Source organism: Natrix helvetica (assembly GCF_964273705.1).
Source record: "Natrix helvetica genome assembly, chromosome: 6".
Taxonomy (NCBI): Eukaryota; Metazoa; Chordata; class Lepidosauria; order Squamata; family Natricidae; genus Natrix; species Natrix helvetica.
Window position 1 is genome coordinate 53,653,126 of NC_138553.1, and position 23,113 is coordinate 53,676,238.

At 41.5% G+C, this 23,113-nt stretch overlaps 1 protein-coding gene and 1 long non-coding RNA gene across 2 annotated transcripts in view; one reads left to right on the forward strand and one right to left on the reverse strand.

Moving 5' to 3' along the window:
* Positions 1-23,113, forward strand: part of LOC309394792 — a 482,407-nt gene that overhangs the window by 253,709 nt on the left and 205,585 nt on the right. The gene's annotated exons all lie outside the window — the stretch shown is intronic.
* Positions 1-23,113, reverse strand: part of ANO6 (anoctamin 6) — a 285,876-nt gene that overhangs the window by 45,947 nt on the left and 216,816 nt on the right. Inside the window, exons 11-14 of the mRNA XM_081958403.1 lie at positions 14,884-15,029; positions 13,314-13,391; positions 10,570-10,795; positions 9,195-9,364 (exon numbers count right to left, since the gene is read on the reverse strand). Coding sequence (XP_081814529.1) covers positions 9,195-9,364; positions 10,570-10,795; positions 13,314-13,391; positions 14,884-15,029 — 620 coding nt within the window. The remainder of the gene's footprint in view (positions 1-9,194; positions 9,365-10,569; positions 10,796-13,313; positions 13,392-14,883; positions 15,030-23,113) is intronic.

The window sequence follows — 23,113 nt, forward strand, 5'->3', positions numbered from 1 at the left end:
TGGCTGTGGCTACTGGCGCCCCGCTTTAGCCAGTGTGTTCCATCTCTGGCCATCGGGGGGGAACAACTGCCCCCGGTGGATAGGGCATGCAATTTGGGCATCCTCCTAGATTCCCGGCTGGCGCTAGATGATCATGTGACAGCCGTGGCTAGGGGGGTGTTCCACCAGGTTTGCCTGGTGCGCCAATTGCGCCCCCTACTAGAGCGGGACGCCCTTCGCACAGTCACTCAGGCCCTGGTGACTTCCCGTCTTGATTACTGCAATGCTCTCTACATGGGGCTCCCCTTGAGATGCACCCGAAGGCTCCAGCTGGTTCAGAATGCAGCCGCGCGGGCTATTATGGGGAGTACTAGGTACTCCCATGTAACACCTTTCCTGCGCGAGCTGCACTGGCTGCCTGTGGCTTTTTGGGTGCGTTTCAAGGTGCTGATTGTCATCTTTAAAGTGCTCCATGGCTCGGGACCTAGTTACCTGCGGGATCGCATTCTACCCCACACATCCCTGCGACCAATCCGCTCTCACAGAGAGGGACTCCTCCGGGTACCTTCCGCTAAGCAGTGCGGGCGGGCGGTGCCTAGGAGTAGGGCCTTCTCTGTGATGGGCCCAACCCTCTGGAACGACCTCCCCCCCGATATTAGAACCACCTTGGACCTCCGCTCCTTCCGCAAGAAACTCAAGACCCACCTGTTTCGACTAGCCGGCCTGGCCTAATTGTAATTGTAATTGTATTTACAGGTAACACTCACTACTGACCTTCCTGGATGGCTTTTTAAATTTTAAATTTTGGGGTTTTAAATTGGTTTTAGAATTGTTTTAATTATTTAATTAGTTTGGGTTGTATATACAGACGGTATGTTTGCGTTGTTCTGTCTGGTGTTTTATGTTATGTTTTGTTATTTTATACACGAACGGTCTGTACACCGCCCCGAGTCCCTACGGGGAGAGGGGGCGGTCTATAAATTTAATAAAACCTAAACCTAAACTTTTCCCAGCTTCTGCCAACCTAGCAGTTCGAAAGCATGTAAAAATGCAAGTAGAAAAATAGGGACCACTTTGGTGGGAAGGTAACAGCGTTTCATGTGCCTTCGGTGTTTAGTCATGCCAGCCACAGGACCACGGAGAAGGCTTCTGACATCACTGGCTCTTCGGCTTTGAAACGGAGATGAGCACTGCCCCCTAGAGCACATATGTGCAAAGGGAACCTTTACCTTTACCTTTTAATATTGCCTTAGTATCAACTTTGGCCCAAATTAACCTTTTATTTTGGGTTACCTCTACCTTTTTGGTGAGCCGTCAACCATGTTATATGGTCTTAAATCTGAGTGGCCTCGCAATGTCACACTTACAGGCTGATTGTTAGATACTCCCCCCCTGGTGTTGCAGCAAGACAATAGTAGTTTCCACTCAGGTCCTCTCTTTTCCGGTGGGAACAGAGAGGCCCCTGATTGGCTGGAGTGCTGGACAGCTCCCCTTTAAAAAAGGGGCTGTATGACCATGCATTCAGTGGATGCCTGCACGTATACTAATAAAGAGCTGTTGTTATCGCTAGACTTTTGTGTCTTTCTTTATCCGATCTAACACTGGCGACAAAGGTGGGATCGGAAAGCAATTAGGTGGAAAAAGAGTGAAGCTTCACTGAAAAAGAGTTGGGTCACACGGCAGCATTCCATCCGGAGTGAAGGAAAGGCAATCAGCAAGGCCATTACGAACCCAGAGAGAATCAGGATGGCCACCTACGTCTAACCACCTCCGTTCTACCCAGCCACGGATGATTGGGACGCATATCTACTGCGTTTTGAGGTCTTCCTGAAGGCGAATGATCTCGGCGGCGACCTGGAGGCCCGGAAAAAGGACCTATTCCTAGGTTACTACGGCCCTGAAGTTTTGGAGACTGCCAAGAACCTCTCCGAACCGATGCCGCTGCACGCCATCCCCTGGTCCGTGTTGCAACAAACGTTGAAGATCCACTATGCCCCGAAGCCATCCAAGTATGTTCGGCAATACCATTTCAACATGTGGAACCAGATGGAAGGTGAGTCGATAAATGAGTACATAGCAGCACTCCAGAAAGCCGCACCCCATTGCGAATTCCATGAGCTGGACTATGTTCTCTTAGACTGAATAATAACCGGGCTCTACAGGTGAGGCTGCTTGCGAGATCCAACCTCTACCTCCAGATCGCTCTCGACGAGGCAAGGGCAGCCGAGTCAGCGAACAAGTCCATGGACACCCTCCTTCTTGGTGCAATACAGCCAGACCCTGCCCCTGGTGCTGAACTGCGACGCCTCTCCCTTCGGCGTCGGCGCAGTACGGAGCCACCAGATGCCGAATGGCACAGAAGCCCCCATCACATTTTACTCGAGGACGTTTTCCCCCTGCCGAATGAAACTACAGCCAGTTGGACCGTGAAGCCCTGGCTGCAGTGACGGGAGTCAAGCGTTTCCACGAGTACTTATATGGCAGGGATTTCAAATTGGTGACCGACCACAAGCCCCTGTTGGGACTATTGGCTGGGGACTGCCCCACACCAGTATCACTTTCCCCCTGCATGACCTGATGGACTATCTTCCTGGCGGCCTATTCCTACCGGCTCATCCGCCGTTCAGGCACCACACTGGGACACGCTGACGCGCTAAGCCGATGCCCCTACCAGATCTGCTCGCCGATCCCACCCCCGAGGCCATGGTTCTCCTGCTCGACTGCCTAGACTCGGGCCCCATCTCCTCCAGTGACGTCACACGCCACTCCTCAAAGGACCCCATCATCAAACAAACTCTGAACTGGGTGTGGAGGGGGTGGCCCAAGGGGCCGGTTGGAGCTGAATTCAAACCGTATTTTGCAAAGCGGGGTGAACTGTCAGCCATCAGGGGTTGTCTGCTGTGGGGGGACCGGGTAGTCATTCCCAAGCAACTATGAGTAGCCATGTTAGAGGCTCTGCACATGGGTCACCTGGGAATAGTGAGGATGAAAGCATTGGCCAGGAGTTATGTGTGGTGGCCCAATTTGGACAGTGACATACAGGAGTGGGTAGCCACATGCACACCCTGCCAGGAGTCCAGGCCAGCTCCCCCAGAGGCACCCACAAAAGAATGGGAGTGACCCCAAGCACCGTGGTCCAGGGTCCACATAGATTTCGCTGGGCCAGTTCACGGTCAGACATTCTTCATAACCATGGACGCTTTCTCAAAGTGGCTGGAGGTAGTCCTGATGACATCCACCACCATGGATGCAGTTATCAAGACGCTACGCAGGCTATTCGTGACCCACGGATTTCCCGATGTGCTAGTATCAGATAACGGCCCACAATTCACAGCCAAATCATTTGAAGAATTCTTAGCAGCACAGGGAATCCAACACGCCCTAGTCGCTCCATTCCACCCAGCGTCAAATGGCCAGGCGGAACGGATGGTAAGGTCTACCAAGGAAGCCCTAAACAGAATGGGCCCGGGCGACTGGCAAACGCGAATAGACCACTACCTGCTTATAAAGCACATCAAACCCAGTGCCACCATCGGCAGAAGCCCGGCCGAACTCCTCATGGGACGCCGGCTCAGGTCGCACCTAGACTGGCTACACCCCAACTACTCCTCAGAAATGCCCCCTGATTCCACAAGCAAAATTCAGACTTTTAACATAGGCGACCTGGTCTACGCTCACAATTACACAGGGGAAACCCTGTGGATGCCTGCAACCATCATCGGGGTTTCAGGCCCGTGGTCCTACTCCATCCGGCTTGAGGACGGACGACATTGGAGGAGGCACATCGACCAACTCCGGGGACGAGTGGCAAACTCCCCACTCCAGCAAATGCCAACGACACCACTGCAAGCCGAGCCACACCAGCCCCAGACCGATCTGGAAATGTCAGGGGACTTATCTGATTCCAACGGGGCCCGGGAAGATCCACCCCCGGAAGTTCCAGCCAACGGCTCCAAAAGTTTCCAGAGGGTTCCATCAGATGGGTTCGGAGAGGCAGCAGGTCCGACCGACCTGCGCGAGGGAAACCAACCAACTGAACTGCGCAGGTCCAGCAGGACGACACAAAGATCCACCTACCTGCGTGACTACGTCACCCGTTAGAATGTTCCATCCTAGAGGGGAGGGGTGTTAGATACTCCCCCCTGGTGTTGCAGCAAGAGAATAGTAGTTTCCACTCAGGTCCTCTCTTTTCCGGCAGGAACAGAGATGCCCCTGATTGATTGGAGTGCTGGACAGCTCCTCTTTAAAAAGGGAGCTGTCCGACCATGCATTTAGTGGATCCCTGCACGTATACCAATAAAGAGCTGCTGTTATCGTTAGCCTTTTGTGTCTTCCTTTACTCGATCTAACACTGATGATAGCTATTGTTACTAAGATGTACTGTGACCTCCGAAAAGAGGTAGATTTTATCTCTAGATATACAAAAAAGATCCAGTACACTGCTTGAATTGACTGAGTGGTATGTGTAAGGATATGTGTAATTTTTAGCCTTACCTCCCAGAATTTGGAGATTACCCTTAAAAATTAAGGAGACTAGCAGCAGGCCAGCAGCATTACTTTTGCAGTCTCTATCAAGCCACTGAGGATGGTTATCAAAAAACTCCCCTGGGACTCCCTTCTTCTGGGCAAGCTCATACAAAGAGGACCCAACCTAGCGTTCACATCTCCTAGTAATACTATTGTGGACTGAGGGTACAATGCAGATATATCATCTAGAATAACTTCCAAGTCAATCCAGTATTCAGAGTTATAATACCAGGATGTGTTTGGAGGGATGTACACATTTACCAGTATTAACTCGAACTTTTCATATTCAAATTTGACAGCTAGGAAATATGAATACTTATCTTCGTTATATAGTTTCTTCCCCTGCCATTGCAACTCTTGCTTTATAAGAATGCATAGCCCACCCTTTGTTTTTTGTCTTTTGGGCTGGGGAGGTCCATCCCTGAAAGCCAGATGTACTGGTTCATCCACTTTGGTTAACCAGATTTCTTGTAAGGCTAGGGAGAAAGCTCATTAGTCTTCTATCAACAATCCCTTTCCAGCCAGCTATGTTCAGGTCATCATCTGTATGGGGTTCCTGGAGGCAAGGTGGTCTGGCTTTATTGGTTGACGAGTTGGTAAAAATTCTGGATGTGAATTTGATGTTGGAGCTAGGTCGATATCATCTATGCTTCCCATATAAACACAGTTGTTGTGAGCTTCGGTATTTCTCCTCATGGTTGCAGAACTTGTTGTTGCTCCTCTATATCTTGATTGCCAGTGTGCCTCTGCCCTTGCTCCAAGAATGATTTTTTTAAATGGCCAGGTACTCTGGCTTATATCTATAAATGTAGATTTATGCCCATTTTTGGAGGGACGTAGCTGAGGATTCATCTTGTGAGAAGATGTTGTGGGAACTTCTAAGTCAAATGAGAATGGAAGCTGGATTGTATTCTTAGAGTTTGTCGACATCACTATGTGATGAAGCCCTTTGTCTTTCAGCTGTTTCTCAGAGTCTGGGTCAGTCAGTGCAGTTACCCCACTGTCAGCCTGTGTGACACTACCTTTGTTTACTATTGAGCTAAAGGCAAATTGTTAGTTAAATATATTTTCACAAGATTGAGTGATTAGTGGAGTCAAATTAAATACTGGCTTTGCTGTAAATTGAGTTGTTATCAGAGCCTCTTTTAGATCATTCAATCTTTGAATAATATTAACTTGCTCAGGTTCCGGCAATGCACTGAATAGGTTAATCAGCATTTCTTCTGGCACATCCTCAGCACTTTCTACAGCTGTGGGTAACATAGTTTGTATCACCCCCTTGCCTTCTCAGGGTCAATTCAGCTGTTGCAGCCTCAGGCTTAGCTGTGTGAGGGCTGTTGGAGCCTGGATTTAAAGCTGGCAGCCACTCTGCATCACTATCAGAGCGAATCCACAGCGGAGCAGCTGGCTCAGGGACAGCCTAACAGCTCCGGTCTTACTCCAACACCCTCTATTCACTCTGTTGTTGTGTATTTGCAAAGTAACCTGGTTAGTCTGCAGACTGTAGTTATACTGGTCATCTCTTAGGCCTTTGATTGATTGAGTGTTTTCTTTATGAGTGTTCACATTTTTGGAAAGAAGACAAAGGCCCTTCTCTAGTTTCATTTTCTGAATTAGACATCCCATATCTATCCTTAATTATCCTCCCAAGTCCTTCTGTAGTATTTGGGTGGCTCCTAACAAACTTTGCAAAAGATTATTTCAGGCAGTCAACTTTATTTATGATAGTTGATAAAAGTTCGTAGATTGAGTTTACAGTTTGAGATATATATTCAAATAAATATTATTTATTTATCAGTACAAATACAACACAAATATAAAAAGGCAACATTAAAAATAAAAATATGGTTTTCTGCCTGCATGGTCTTCTGTGACCAAGCTTGATGTTGCGTAGGAAAGTTGCAAACATTTAAAATAAAATAGCAGAGGAATAATTAATTCCTTTCTTTCTGCTCAAAATTGGTTGCTGACGTAATTTTCACTTTCAGGTCTACAAATTTATGTTTTAGGGAGAAATAGCAATAGCACTTAGACCTATATACCACTTCAAAGTGCTTTACAGCCCTCTCTAAGTGGTTTATAGAGTCAGCATATTGCCCCCAACAATACAACTGCGGAACTTCTGGTAATTGGCAGCCAGCAGAATTAGCCTGCAATGCTGCATTCTAACCATTGCGCCACCACACCTCTTATATGTAATGTCACCAAAGGGGAAAAAAATCCTTGACACCAGCCCTCCTCTGCCCCCTCAAAAAAGAAAGAACAGCTGGGAACAAGTTTAAAAAATCCACAACCTCCTGTTTGAAAAAACCACAACCTACTACTTGATAAGATAGAAAAATGTGGCTTAGACAGCATCACCAGCAGATGGATTCCTAACTGCCTGACCAACTGCACTCATGTAGTTTTTAATGGAACTGCATCTAAATGGAGAGAAATGGGGTATCTCAAGGCTCTGTCTTAGGCCCAGTACTCTTCAATATCTTCATAAATGATTCAGACAAAGGGATAGAAGGGAAACTCATCAAATCTGCCGCTGACACCTACGTAGCTGGCAGGAATAGCCAACACTCCAGAAAATAGACTCACGATACATAAGAATCTTGACAGGCTTGAACATTGGGCCCTACCTAACAAAATAAACTTCAGTGGTGAGAAAAGTAAGGTTCTATATTTAGGCAAGACAAACCAAATGCAGAGATACAGAATAGGTTGTACCTGGCTCAATAGTAGTAACTGTGAGAGGGAGCTTGGCAGTGGTGGGATTCAGCTGGTTTGCACCAGTTCAGTAGAACTGGTAGCTAATTTTTTGTGAGTTCAGCAAACCAGCTGAATAGTGTCCATTTCAATTCCTCTAGCCCATGGGGCCTTGGCCTGGTTTTCAGGGCCTATGCATAAGGTGGCAACCCAAGCCCAAAGTGCTAGTGGGGTGCCAGAGGGTCCGGGAGGGTGCTGACATGAGGGGATGTCCTGCCTGCAGTGCCCATGTCAGCTTCCCTTTCCTGGCCAGAGTTGGAATGCCACCATATTTAAGTGCCAGTATATGCTGGTTTTCCCTGTGGTGGGCCTGGGCAACTGATGGAGAGGGACAGGCCCATTTCATTGCCAGGCACCCAGATGCCCTCACTTCCCCCAAGCATTTCTTTGCCTACCTGATTTCCAACTCTGTCGCATTTCTCTGTCATGTTTCTCGCCATCATGTGCAGAGAAACAAAAGTTTGTGGGACTAAAAAAAAGTTCAATCAATCAATTCCAACTTCACAAGATCTATGTTTTTCTGCAAGAAGTTGGAATTGATTGATTGAACTTTTTTTTTAGTCTCAGAAACTTGTTTCCCTGCACATGACGGTGAGAAACACGATGGAGAAACATGACAGAGCTGGAAATCAAGTAGGCAAAGAAATGCTTGGGGGAAACAAAGGCATCTGGGTGGTGGTGGGTGGGGCAAGCTCCGCAGCATGGCGCTGTGCTGCAATAGAGAAACAGGCAACAGAGTGGCTGGCACGAGGGAAGGAGGCTGCTTTCCCTCTTTCTTTTCCCTGCTCCTCCTCCTTCACTTGAGCCAACCGCTCCATTTCCCATTTCTCCATTGCAGTGCAGCACCCATGATCCACTTTGATAGTAGGGTGGGGGGTAATTTAACAACCGGTTCACCCAGGGTCATATTGACCTTCGCAGGAGGCTCATCCCACATGTGCAGTGGAGCTGGAGGATGGAGATGAGCCACCCCTCCCACAATGGCCAACCTCTTTCTGGGCGAACCGATTGTTAAATTATTTGAATCCCATCACTGGATCTTGCAGAACTAGTGGAAAATCACTTAAATACCAGCCAGCAGTGTGGTGCAGCTGCCAAAAATGCAGTCCTAAGCTGCATTAACAATGGGATAGACTCAAGATCATGTGAAATGTTATTACCACTTTATAATGCCTTGGTAACACCACACTTGAAATATTGCATCCAGTTTTGGTCACCACAGTATAAAAAAGTTGTTGAGACTCTGAAAAGAGTGCAGAGAGGAGAAATAAAGATAATAGGGGGCTTCATAAAACATATGAAAAATGGTTGCAGGGTACATCTATCCCAAAGGTGCTTTTCTTCCATCATGACCTGGGTGATTGAGAATGTCAATAGACTTTCAGGGTATGTCTAGTTTAATGAAATGATAGCAGTGTTCCAATTTCTAATGGGCTGTCACAAAGAAGGGGGTCAGCCTATTCCTCAAAGCACCCGAAGGCAGAACAAGAAGAATGGATGGAAACTAATGAAGGAGAGAGCCAACCTAGAACTAATGAGAAATTTCCTGACATTTAGAACAATTACTTAGTGGAATGACATACATCTAGAAGTCTACAAAAGTAGAGGTTTTTAAGAAGAAATTGTACAACCACTTGTCTCAAATGGTATAAGGTTTGATGCTTGAGCAAGGGGTTGGACTAGAAGACATCCAAGGTCTCTTCCAACTCTGTTATTCTGTTATTTTGTTAATTTCTTCCATGCAATGCCGAGTCCTCCCACCTTATCCACCTACAGTTGCCAAATCCACCTGAACGCAGAGATTTCTCCCTTCTCAATAAATGTATGTATAGAATGCCATAGTCCATAAAGGTGAAGAGGAAAAAAAGTGCAATCAACTTAATAGTTGTCAGTTGAAATAGACCTATAAAACAAGATTAATTCATTCATACCTCCTCATTTCTGTATTTTCCCAACCAATAAACTGGGTCACCAGGGAAACCTATAAATTTACCCTTAAAGAATGCAATGTAGAAACATGAAGAATAATAGTTGACAAATTGAAATAAAAACATCTTCGTAGTTAGGCTATTTTCATAATTAGTCTGCGTCCTTGGTAATTCTGCAGTTTACAAGCAAAGAAGAGAGAAATTGTTAATCCAAGAGCAATTTTTTGGCAAAAATATTGTGTTATAGCTTAAATAACATTATTTGGGCTATTCAAATATGTAACTGTTACTATTACTGTTACATAGTGACTATATTGTTACTATGTTACTATCTTTTCTTCTTTTACCAGGTAATCAACTGATACTATACATGTGTGTTCTGGCTTGCATCATTTAGCATAGGCATTCTGCCAAGAGCCACGATGGCCCAGTAGGTTAGAATGCAATACTGCAAGCTAACTCTACCCACAGTCAGGAGTTTGATCCTGACTGGCTGAGAGTGACTCAACCTTCATCCTCCTGGGAGTGGAAAAATGAAGACTCAGATTATTGGGAGCAATATGCTGACTCTGTAAACCACTTAGAGCAGGGGTCCTCAAACTTTTTAAACTGGGGGCCAATTCACGGTCCCTCAGACTGTTGGGGGGGCTGGGTGTGTGTGGCTAGGTGGTCATGTGACTGTGTGGATGTGGCTAGGTGGGCATGGGCAATTTAGCAGTCCAGTAAACAATACACACAAATTAAGCTTTAATTTGTAATGCTCCTGGGGGAGAAAAGCAGGTTAGTGAAGGGATGTGGCTGCCTTGGAGTGGGTGTGCATCTTCCTCCCTCCATCCTTCCCTCCCCCCCCTTGGCTTCCAGAACCACTCTGCCACCCAAAACCGGCCCATTTTTGGCCTCCTGAGGCCTCAGTGCGTCCCAGTTTTGGCCTCTTCAGCCTCCAAAAGGTGGTTGGGTCTGGTGGATAGGTGGGGCAATCTGGTTGGGGCAGCCTTGTGGTCCCTCGCAGGCCATATTAATGGCTTCGGCAAGCTATATCTGGCCCTCGGGCCGTAGTTTGAGGACCCCTGACTTAGAGAGTGCTATAAATCACTATGAAGTGGTATATAAGTCTAAGTGCTATTGCTATTGCTAACTGTGCACACTTCAAAAATTGATACTGAAAAAGAGTTTTAGACCAGGCATAAAGATGAAGACAGCCCAGTAAGATATTCACAAAAACAACTCAATCTTTTTTAGATTCCTTACCTGCCTGCAAAATATTGCTGCTGCTTTAAGGAATTTACTTTTTAACATTGGAAGCTATTTTTCGCAGGTTACTGGTAGTACTTAATACATTTTACTCCCAATATTGTATAGAATGTTATGATAACCTTACCAAAGTCAGTAATCATGATTGCTACTTTCTCATAGATAATGTTCAGAATCATAATAATGATGAAGTTGAGCACTGAAGCTGATACTGAAGTTGCTAATTGTGGAGTCAGGTACTTTTGTATTGTGTCTGTTCCATTGATATGCCTTGGTAGTGTTGCAGAAAATACCAGGAAAACAGAAAGTCTGTAAACAATTATACCAACAACAGATGCAAGAATGAGCAGAATCTAAAAGGAAAAGGCAAAAGATACATTCTTATTTTCTTACATACTTTCCTAAACATAACAACTACCTTCATAAGCTACCATTTTAAAAAAATCATTAAGAGACTCCCAATTAAATCCTAGGAGAAATTATATTTCTTTCTAGAATTCATCTCCTAAACTGCAAGAAAAAAAAAAACATTTTAGCACCCTGAACCTATTGCTTTTAGTTTAGTGAGAACTGTATTATAGAAACACAAAATTATTCGCCACCCATTGAAAACCACGAGACATTGGTGTAAGTGGCATCATGTCACTCACCACAGACTTATTCAAATCTATTCAACCATAGCCAAAAGTTACCACAGGAAATGACAACCTGAAACATAACTATAATTACATTGTACATGCTCTATTCTCTGTGCTCCAAAATTTGTGCTCCTACACTCAGAGGTTTGGGGTGCTCCAACACTGAAGATTTTTAAGAAGAGATTAAGAAGAGCTTAGATAACTATTTGTCTGAAATGATATAAGGTTTCTCCTCGAGCAGGGGGTTGGATTAGAAGACCTCCAAGGTTCCTTACAACTTTGTTATTCTATTATTCTGTTATGTTGTTACTCTTTTTTCTAATGTTTTTCCATTTTGAAAGTATTTTTCAATTTAGATCCCACTCACCCCCCCCCCCCACTCCCCAAACGCACATTTGAAGCTATTCTCTTGGGTATTCCACGATATTTTTCATAGTCAGCTTACATTCTCTTAACTTTTAATTGAAGCAGAAATATGGAAGATTAAAAATTATCTAACTGAAATGAAGAAGCACTTGTTATCATCCATAACAAGATACTCTGTGTGCCTTCAAGTCAGTGATTCCTGCCAACTGTCTGGAAAGGTCTCTGAAGTTTTTTTCTTTTTGAAAGTGGGTTGCCCTTGCCTGTTTCCTAGGACTGAGAAGATATGACTGGCCCAAAGTCACCCATCTGGATTTGTGCCTAAAGTGGCTCTAGAACTCATGTTTTCACAATATCTAGCATCATGCCTTAATTACTATACCAAACTGGCTATCAGAACAAGGATATTTTTTTCCTAAATATGCTTGGAAAAAGACAATTTCTCAAATCTATTTGGGAAAAGTTTCGCATTTTTGATACTGAACCACACAAATTGAGCAACAAATAAATAAGAGACAGAAATAGAGAAAAAAGGAGTATGATTTATCTTTAAAATCACCCACTTTGCATTCACTGCATGCAATAATGAGCTTAATAAAACATTTAAAAATATTTAAGAAAACACTACACTAAAATTTAAAACAGAGACTTCTAAGTACAACATTTTTCCTGAGAACAAATTGGAAGAGCAAATAGCTATTTTGCAAAGCATAACATCTGTTCATTCACTTACAAACACACAAACACAACTAAATCAGCTAATGCAAAGATTGCTGTACTGTGTTTCTAAAGAATCAATTGTATGATGCAGTTGCAATAAACTTTCCTTTTTCTGTTATAAGGTGAAAACTGAGCATTTTGTACAGAAAGCATAGAATTATATCTAATTCCAGGTCCTTGTATTATGGAAATAGCAGAACCCCCTTTATTGTACATATGTGATATGTTTAACTGCATAAAACCTTTACTGTTATGTATCTTATGGTCCATGTAATGCATGAAATTAACTGTAGTGTATATTAGAGGTGGGGACCCTTTGAGAGCTGCATGCAACAAAATTTTATTTTCACGTTTGTCAATTAGTGTACATTCAAAGTGACAATAAAGTTGTCAATAAGTCTCAGTATATCAAGAGAAATAAAGAAATGGTCTGAAATTGAGATATCAAACTGAAAAAACAAGACAAAACCCTAGAAACAATCATGAGTAGTCTAGCAATAAAAAAAATGTAGGTGTGCACATGTAGGTATATTCAGGTAGTCCTCAACCTACTATTGTTCATTTAATGACCATTCGAAGTTACAATGGCCCTAAAAAAACCCACTTATGACTATTGAATGAATGAATAAAATTTGGATGCTTGGCAACTGACTCATATTTATGACGGTTGCAGTGTCCTAGGGTCATATGATCTCCTTTTGTGAACTTCTGACAAGCAAAGACAATTGGGAAACCAGATTCACTTAACAACTATGTTACTAATTTAACAACTGTGGCAAGAAAAGTTGTAAAATGCGGCAAAACTCACTTAACAAATTTCTCATTTAACAATATAAATTTTAGCCTCAATTGTCATAAGTTGAGGACTACGTGTGTATGTGTGTGTGCGTGTATGTGTGTGTACTGTGTGTGTACATACACAGACATATATGTATACATATACACGCATACTAGTTTGTTTATGTTGGCCTTCTACATGGAGTGCTGTATTCCAAAGCAAACCTCCTATTTCAATCTGTAAAAAGAAACAATTATGCTATTACAGTAATTTTCATTTTAATAGTGATCACATAATTTTGCTCTTTCAAGGAGCTATGATAGCAGAAATCAATGCTTTCTAAATAGTATGAAGTGAACCAACAAATTTTACCCAGAATAAGACAGCACTTGCACAGAAGATGATCCGTACATACTTTCCACAGGTTGTATAAGGAACATACTCTTCTTGCTGAATAAACAAAGTTAATTGAAACAGGATTATTAGGACAAGTATATAACATGCAATTTTTCTTACATTCTAATTAATTTCTAAACTAGAAACTTTAAACCTGTCTAGTTGTTTCTTCTTTGTATCTCATTAATTGATGGAAATTAGTTTTTTTATTAACAGCAAGTTTTTTATTTCCAAACATTTATTTCATTTCTACATTAATTTATTAATTTTATTTATTACATTATAACAAAAATATGTTTTGGAATAATTATTTTTTATATGCAAATCTAGCAATCAAACAATAAGAAAAATGCAATGTGCTTTATTTTAGCACAGACCATCATTAGCAAAATGAAATTGAGTATAGTAATAATTTGCATATGACAGATACCCAAAATAATCTTTGTGTTCAGTATATTCTTGCTATAATGAAGCAATTAAGAAAAACAAAGGGTTTTTATAGCTTTAACAGAGAAAGAGAGAAAAAAAGAGAAGAAAAAGGAGAAATTGGGTTTATACATTTTTTTCACAGCAGTTTTACTTAAGTTTTTAAATATGGAGATTAAAATACAGGTAGTTCTTATTTAGCAACTGCCACATTGAGCAACCATTTGCAGTTACCATTAACCATTGATGGTAATAAACAATAGTAAAAATATCATTTTATGGCCAATACACTTATACCCAAGTTTTTGCACCTGACAACCACACCAGAATGAAAGTAAACTGGCATTGCTGCATGAGAGATATTAATCTAAATGAGATAGCAGCAATTAGAGATCTACACAGTCTCTCTGTCTCTTTCCCTCATATGTGATTTGCTTAGCAAAAGTCAGAAGAGCCCATTTTTAACTTCAAATATCATCACCACTACTGTGTATTCTGTGGTCAAAACAGGATACCATATCCATACCAGCAGTGTTACCATGGGAACTCTGCCACCAAAGAGCCTATGATCCAAGAAAACCCCAAACTTGGCATCTGAAAGAAGTTTATTGCTATGTAACATTGCATATCCAGGTGCCACTTTAACTCATATAAATAAAAAAATGTAAATGGCACATAGTTCACACAAGAAGCAAGTGGCCAACACTTTCTGTTCTACTGCTGATTTCCCATGTAATTTTAAAGGCAAGATCTGATCATTTTAGACACTGATCTAAAGGTCACACACCTGCTGCCCCCTTAATTGACACTTTTACAATGCAGATCAAGAGGCAAGGAGATGCTGCTTCTATCACTGCCATTTACCTTTCTACATAGTTAAAAGAGAAAAAATATAGTGTACTAAACTAGACTGTGGTAGAAGAAGTCAAGAGAAGAGGTTTTTTCTAAGAAGCTGCCTTTTGCTCAGTATTATTGAAACTTAATAATCCCTCTGTTGCAACATGTTTGTATATTGTACAACTATACACATGCAGCCCTGGTAATTAGAAAAGAAGAATTGAGTGAATTCATTCAAACTCTCTTTTTTAATTAATATGTTTAAAACTGTAAATACAAGTACCTGTGTAATTTCATTCACTATTATATGGTGGCATTTTGCCTCATACTCTGGACGTATTTGTTCCTCTTGCTCTAAAAACTCAACCGTGTCCCATTCATATTCTAATTCAGCCTGGCGTCGTTTCCAAAACTCCAAAAACAAACTGACTAGTCAAAGAATAAGTCAAGAAAAACAATCAATACATATTGTATGAGTGAAAGTCAAATTGTTGCCACCTGCAACAATTCCATGCCATTTTATGTACTTTTTCCCACTCTTTAAAAAAAAGATTTTTCAAAACATGTTCACTTACATCTTCCCTAGCTTGTAAACTCAATTTCCTGTAGCTTATTTTTTGAGGAGAGAAAGATGAACTAGCAATTTGATTGCAACAAGGCTTTTTCTATCAAGGATATATTGTATGTGGATTGAAGCAATTCCAGAATGGAATAGCTGGGGAATTCTGGGAGTTGAAATCTTAACAAGGTTGGACACCTTGTTCTAGGCATTTTTCATAGGAAGAGTTGCAAGTACAGGGGAAAGATTGTTACAGGATTCAGATCTGTTTTCTTCTCTCTCTTTTTAGGAGTGGCATGGAGAGCTAACCAGGGAAATTGAGAAGAGTAGATAATGTGTGTACCTTGTTAAAAAATGAAAATTATCAGTACTTTTGATCAGTGATGTCATCAAAGTAAACACACCCATGTGCTGATTACATCACCAGATCATGCCCCTAAGCAGAAGTGATGTGCGCAGCTCCCAACCTCTGGATATGACGTGCATAGCCCTCCTCCCCGGATGTGATGTGCATAATAGACCCCACGTGGTGCAGGATTCACAAGGTCATAACCCTAACTGAATATGTTGTATTGGCCTAAGCCCATCATGATAAGCATGAGTAGCCCTAACAGATAAGGGGTGGTGCAAGATCCTAGCCCTATTTTTTCAGATAAGACGTGTTGAACCGAACCCCATCAAGAAAGATGCCAAGCCTCTGGAGGTAGAAAGAACATCTGGAGAAGCGTGGCTGGAGACTGGAGGTGGGGATCCTGTCCTGAGCTCTTTGATCGTTTAAAAGAAAAGCAGCAGACTTCTGTAAGTCTTTGTGTTCTGGCTATTTGAATGGAGATTAGAGGGGGGTGTTTTTTTCTACTTCCCCCCCCCCTCGGACTAAGCGGCATTTAAATGAACTCTCTTGAAGAGAGAGAATAAAGGTTGACTCGTCACTTGAGACAGTTAATGGAGAAAGATTCTTATCACAACTGCCAGAAATGATTTCTGAGCCGCTTTTTTTAAAAAAAAACTTTTCATGACTTTTAATTCCTTTCTCCCTGCGGAAAGGGGGGCCAAGATGGTGCCCGCCCTCCTTCCTTTGTCTACTTATAAATGAAGTCTGCCGTTTGAAACTACTCTCAAAGAAAAAACCAAAAAAGGAAAAAAAATCCCTTTTGGAGTGGCTGTCTAACTCTCTCGGAGGGAAGCCGAGACTTCTTCCTGTACGTGGCTCTTCTGAACTTTGGCTATTTGATTTCTTCTTTTGGATTACCTCTGCTTTGGAACTGTGTACCTGGAGCCTTTGGTTTTGTTTGCCTTTTGAGATCAGCGCAGTTGCGAAATCCACGGACACCATCTTCTCGGGAAAAGATTTACATTTCTGAACTTAAACAAATGGCTTCAAGGAAACCGCCGACGGAGACTTCCGGTTCCGGTTGTTTTGTCCACCCTGCGCGCTCTTGGTGGGCTCCCCTCGGCTGGGGGGGGGCACAGGGTGCCTTGAAGGGGCACCCTGCGTAGGGGCGGCTAGCTGGGGGTCCCCTGCATTGGCGGCGGCCACGAGGGGGCTCCTTGCATTGCCCTAGGAGCCGGGAGGTGAAAGGGGGTGCGCGATGGAGCTTTTATGCTCCCGTGCGCTTTCGCATCGAGACGGCTGGACAATCCTGACAATTTGAAGACTACAGCTGCATTGTGGTGAGATGGGAACTCTCCCCGATTCCCTTTTTGACATTTAAATGAAGGATTGTCAGCTTTCTGGAGGATTTTTGATCCCTTCCTGGGAAGTGTGATTGGAGGGAGGGGGATTTCCTCCCCCCTCGGAAAAGCGGCTTTGGACTGCTCTCCACTCTCAGAGGAAAGAGGGAGAGTTTTAAAATGAAATCACACTCATTATAGGCAAGTAGATGAATGCCTTGCTGCAATTGTGAGAGATAAGTGATGATCTGACCCTTTTAAAGAAAACTTTGAAAACTTTTGGTTTGTTGCTTTCTGATCCCGGTGCTGGCGAAGCAAGATGGCACACTTTCGTTGTCTCTATGCACTTTGAAATTTGACTCCACCTATGGAAATTGCTGTCTTTGTGTCTTTGCCTCCGTGACACTCAGAAATATCTCTTGTTACACTGTATCCTGGACTTGGAACAACTGATTTTATTGTCTGGATTTGAACTATAGAAAAGGTCTCCATTTCTGTCTGGACTGTCTGCCTCGTGTTCTCTCTTGGCTATCCCCTTTTATAGCTGCCATTTTATTGTATGGACATAGACACCTCTGAGTTCTCTTTATTAAAATGGCTCCGAAGAGACCACCACCTGGGAAACCTGGTTTTGCTGGGTCTGCTCCAACATCTTCAACATCCAGCCCAAGCGGACAACAGACATTAACATCGCTATTACAACCTAAAGCTCCCGAGGAGGAGTTAACTCATCAGTTGCTCCAAAAGCTCTTAAAGGGGCAGGAGGATTTGAAAAATCAATTGAAAGAAATGAATGAACAGCTCAGAGAGAATCAAAACCAAACGGCTCAAAATAAACAGAGACTGGAAGTCTTGGAGGAGGGGACGGCTGAGATGAGGGGGGAGGTGAGGGGGGTCCAGAGAGGAAACCTAGAACTTGAGAACCACATGATAAAAATGGAATTTGAAAGGATGTCTTTTTTCCTTAGATTTCAAAACGTAATTGAGACTGATAATGAAGATCTGAGGGAGATCATGACAAAAATGTTGGCTGAATATATTAAAAAAGACAGACAGCAGTTAGGATGGGATATTGACCTGGTCTATAGAGTTAATTCAGTTTATGCTAGAACACACAATGTTCCAAGAGAGGTTCACATTAAATTTCTTAGAAAGGCTACAAGAGATGAGATTCTGGGTGCACAAAGGGGGCAAATGTTAAAATACAAGGATAGAGAGATAGCCATCCTGAAACAAATCCCAAAGAAAGTAAGAGATAAAAGAAAAAAATATGCGCTATTAGCGAAAAAAATATTTGAAAAAGGATTTTGGTTTCGGTGGCTTTTGCCAGAAGGTATGCTGATATTCTGGGAGGGCGGTAGAGTTAGAATTAATACAACTATGGAGGCGGAGGCCTTCATGGAAAAAAACAAAGCTCTCCTAGATAAAGCTGACGATACTACACAAGACACGGGAGGTGCCAAGGCTTTGCTGGCAGGCGCGGGGGGAGGAGGCAACATTGAGAAAACTCAGATCACAGAAGTGAGTTAGAAAAATAATACAATTGCTGATATAGGGAATCTTTTCTGTTCGATACAAAATAGATTGAAATTATTGAAAGATACAAGGTAAAAATAAGCTGTCAAAATTTAGCTAAGCAATAATAATTTTGTTTATTAATATGTAAAAGTTATGAGAATTGGGGGGAGTACCATTTCCTGCATAATGTAGCTGTCAAAATTTGTAACCATATCCATTACCCTTTTCCTCAAAATTTTGTAAAACTAATAAAAAACTTTATTACAAAAAAAAAGGAAAGGGGGCAAAGTGAGTTGAGAAAAGAAATGTCAGAGGTTAAAGAGGAACTCAGAGAGGTTAAACAACACACTGCTGGAAATAAACAGAGAATTTTGGTGTTAAAAGAGGGAGAAGCAGGGCTAGGGGAAGAAGTTAAAACAATACGAAAGGGAAATATAGACATGGAAAATTTTCTGACAAAAATAGAATTTGAAAGAATGTCCTTTTTTCTTAGATTTCAGAACCTACCAGAGACAGAAACTGAAGATGTTAAGGATATTATGAGTACAATCCTAGCAGATTACATTAAGAGAGATAAAAAACAATTATGGTGAGACATGGATCTAGTATATAGGATAAATTCAGCATATGCTAGAAGTCACAACGTTCCAAGGGAGGTACATGTTAAATTTCTCAGGAGAACCACAAGAGATGAAGTGCTTGGGACCCAAATTGAAATATAAAGAGGAAGAAATCACCATTCTTAAGCAGATTCCAAAAAAATAAGAGAGAGAAGGAGGAAGTATTCCTCCTTATCAAAAAAAAAATTATATAATAAAGGAGTCTGGTTTAGATGGTTGTTACCAGAGGGAATGTTGGTCTTCTGGGAGGGAAACAGGATCAGAATTAATACAGTTCAGGAGGCAGAAGCCTTCATTAAAAAGAATCTTTCCTTCCCAGAGGAGGAATACAGCGAGAGTAGCGAAAAGGACAGTAAAGAAGGAGGGGGCGCTGAGGCTTCTCCTGGGGGCAGGGAAGAAGGAGCAATATCGAAAAGGCTCACAAAAATAAAAGTATTTGAAATAATAGCAATTGGTGATATTCCAGAAAGTGACAAAGAAAAATGAATGAACACATGGTTGACAATATAGAATGAGATCTTATCTAGTGCTTTCTTTTATATTCTGTTTTTAAGATTGTTAAATCTGTGAGTTTCTTGGAGGGATTTCTACCATTAGTGTGGAAGCTGCCCAAAAAAATTGTATATCCCCTTACCTTTTCCCATATATTCATAAAAACCAATAAAACTTTGTTTAAAAAAAAAGAAAGAAAGATGCCAAGCCTCTGGGTACATGATTAGCTTAACCCAAGACTAATTCTATGGACATTCAAGGGAGAAGGGGTGTTGTGAAATCAAAAAAATGTTTTTTATTTCTAATTATTCTAGCCTAATGATTAATTTTAAAATTAAAATTAGTTTTAATTTTTGTGGAGTTTTAAAATCAATGCCTATGGTTTTAATTTTTGTGGAGTTTTAAAATCAATGCCTCAAAAGCTGTGGGGAAAAAGGAGCACCTAGGGCCTGCATTTAACCCCACTTTTTTTCTGAAAGCTATTTATTTCTAGGCAATGATGGTTTTAATTTTTGTGGAGACAGGGCCTGCATTTAACCCCACTTTTTTTTCTAAAAGGTATTTATTTCCAGGCAGTTTTAAAAACATTTCCTTGAAGGTAGGAGAAAAAACACAGCCCCTTTAAAACCCCGCAGCTGTTTTTTACCTTTGTAAAATTTAAAGACACATATTTTGCGAATTGCACCCTCAAATCCTCATGTAACCATTTGAAGCCCACCTACAGGAAAAGACAATGAATATTAACAGGAATTAAAATATTCACAAGAGGCAAGCAGCCAGGCAGCATGGAGGGGTTAAGCCTTGTTCAGGCATGCCTGGGACATGCCCAGGCATGTCATACCCACCCATCCACCCCCTGTCATTCTGGGCATGCGCAAGAGGCATGTCAGGGACATGCCTGGGCATGTCATCCCACCACCACCACCATGATTCTGGGCATGCACAAGGCTCAAGGACTTGTCATTACAAGAGCTGGGTAGTTTGTGCAGGTAGTCCTTAATTCCAGCAGTCTCTTGAAGATGGCAACCTCAGATGGATATTTGTTTGATGTAAATTTGACCCCCAAACCTCCCAAGTGTGCGCATAGAATAAGAAAAAAACCTGAGCTACATGGCTACATTGAAGAGAAGGAACTTACAAAGCCTTGTTATTGCAGCTTCTGAAAAATATCAAATGGTAAGTAATATAAAAATTAAGAAAACAGTATTTGATTAGTTGAAACAGCCAATCGAATTCTACCTTATTTCCTGGTTTAGAAACAGTGGAGCCTCAAAATGTCAGCATGCCACAGGTTCTGAAAGCGTGTGTTATTAAAATATTACACCATTGTTTAATGGGCTGTTTAAAATCAGAAGATAATGTGGACAGTAACAGTGAAACAGAGCTTATTAACAATTTATGTATTAGACTTTCTATGCCGCATGTTCTCTGGATCATCATCAGTATTTCTGACAAAGTGAATACATTATATTTGTATTGGATTCCCTTGGTGAGCTCAAGACATTCATACAGTGTATCAAGAAGAGCAGCAAACCAATTTGTACCCATATCCATTACCCTTATCCTTAAAATTTTATAAAACCAATAAAACTTTTTTTCAACAAAAAAAAAGAAGAGCAGTAAACCACTGTCATTAATGTCAAAAATTGAAGATGAATTGCTATCGTCTCTGAAGAGGTTCATATGCCAGAATGTAACAGAAATTAATAGCAAGAAACTGTTAAAGCTATGAAATTTATAATAAAATGTGCTTTACAAATCACATGAAAGATGTATTATGGTTTTTTTTTCTTTTGCTGACTCTCCTGTTTAACCTTGTCAGATGTTAAACACAGAGATACAGTTTAATCAAAGCTCATGTGATATTATTCATTTGGGATTTCCTGATGCTGGGGGGGGGGGGCTGGCCAGTGTTTGCAAAAGTTGTGAAGAACTCACCAACTCTGATGTGATTAATTTGTGACATTATCTACTATTCAAATGCATCTTCCTGGGTAGGCAAGGTGGACAGTTTTGCAAAAGGTGTGAAGAACTCCCCGTTTCGGATGTGATTAATTTGTGATGTCACCAACATGTATAAAAGTCAGGTCCATACTTGTCCAGTCATGTTTGCTGGTTTCTGGCATATCCATACCTCTGGAGCCATTTGATCTGCTCAGAAGACTCCTATTCAGAATGGAAGCTACTATTGTAAGTAATTTTATGCCTAATTTTGAAACACTTAGATGCAAAATGGTTTTTATAGTATTCTTGTCTGCTTGCTTGCTTGCTTGTTTGTTTGATTATTTTCTTTCACTATAATGAATTGACAGACTCAGAATGTTTCAGGGGAACTACAATTGTAAGTAGTTTTATGGCTATTTTTTTTGAAACACTGACCCCTCTTAGATGTAAAATGTGTTTATAACATTCTTGTTTGCTTGCTTGCTTGTTTAACTGTTTTTTTTCCCACTAGACTGAATTGAAAGACTCAGAATGTTTGAGGGAATATGAAGTGGCCTAACCGTATCTTTAATTTCCAACACTTCTGGCCGGTATTTTAATCCCTGGGGATAGATTTTTTAGATTGCTTTTAATTTTTGTTTTAGAACGGTTTTATATTGTTTTGTTTTATGGGTATCCGATATTGTATTTTGTATGTGGTTTTTAGCGGTGTGTTGTACATCGCCCCGAGTCACTTTGGGGAGAGGGAGCGGTTTATAAATGTAATAAATAATAATAATAATAAAGTATTTGTATTTCATACTTTCATACATTTAGATTCTTATAAACATTTCTGCAACAATTCTGGCCATTGGGGTTTTTCTTTTCCTTCAGAATTGGAGAATGACCAGCCATTCGTGGATCTCACTATTCCCGCAGAGCACCAGGGGCCCCAGCATGACATGACCCCTCAGCCTTCCACAAGCCACACAACACAAATGATGTCTAGCATTTTATCCAACTACAAAACTATTAATATTATTTTTTAGAAACTAAAGGTGTGTGTGTGTGTGTGTGTGTGTGTGTGTGTTGGTATTACTTTATTAGGAATGTTGGTGATAATTTTTTGTTTGTTTCTTTATTTGTTTAACCAAAGTCAGCCTGCAAAAAAGCAAAAAATGCATGGCGATGAAGTTCCTGCATCCCCAGCAGACAGTGTTAGTTGTGATTCTATGATTGTCTCTCATAGACAATCATAGAAGATATATGTCATTCTATGCCCCAGTTACAAGCCCGTAGCTCTGCAAACTCAGAATATGAACGATGTTTCTCTGGATATGGTGCCAATGTGGGAGAACCCTATCTGAAATTTCAGAGCTATGGAATACTATCATCGATATAGATTTGTTAATCTTGACTAAATTCAGTCTTTTGTCATTGCTATAGAGGTTATTCATAATGTGTTACAGATTCTTTTGAATAATGTTGCTATGAACATAGGCCCAAATGATTTTGTTCAATTCCATTTGGATGCAGAGGAGTTAAATCATCCTCTCTTTTCTCTTAGGAGGCATGTGGATGATATAAATGCTGATGATTTTCTGACCAGTGTTGAAAAGCTGCTTGAAAGTAAGGCAGAGATATTGTGTGTGTGGGGGGGGGGGGGAGGGTAATTTACAATTAGTGGTTACCATCATGAAGAACAAGGAGGGGGGAGGGCTTAGGAAGTA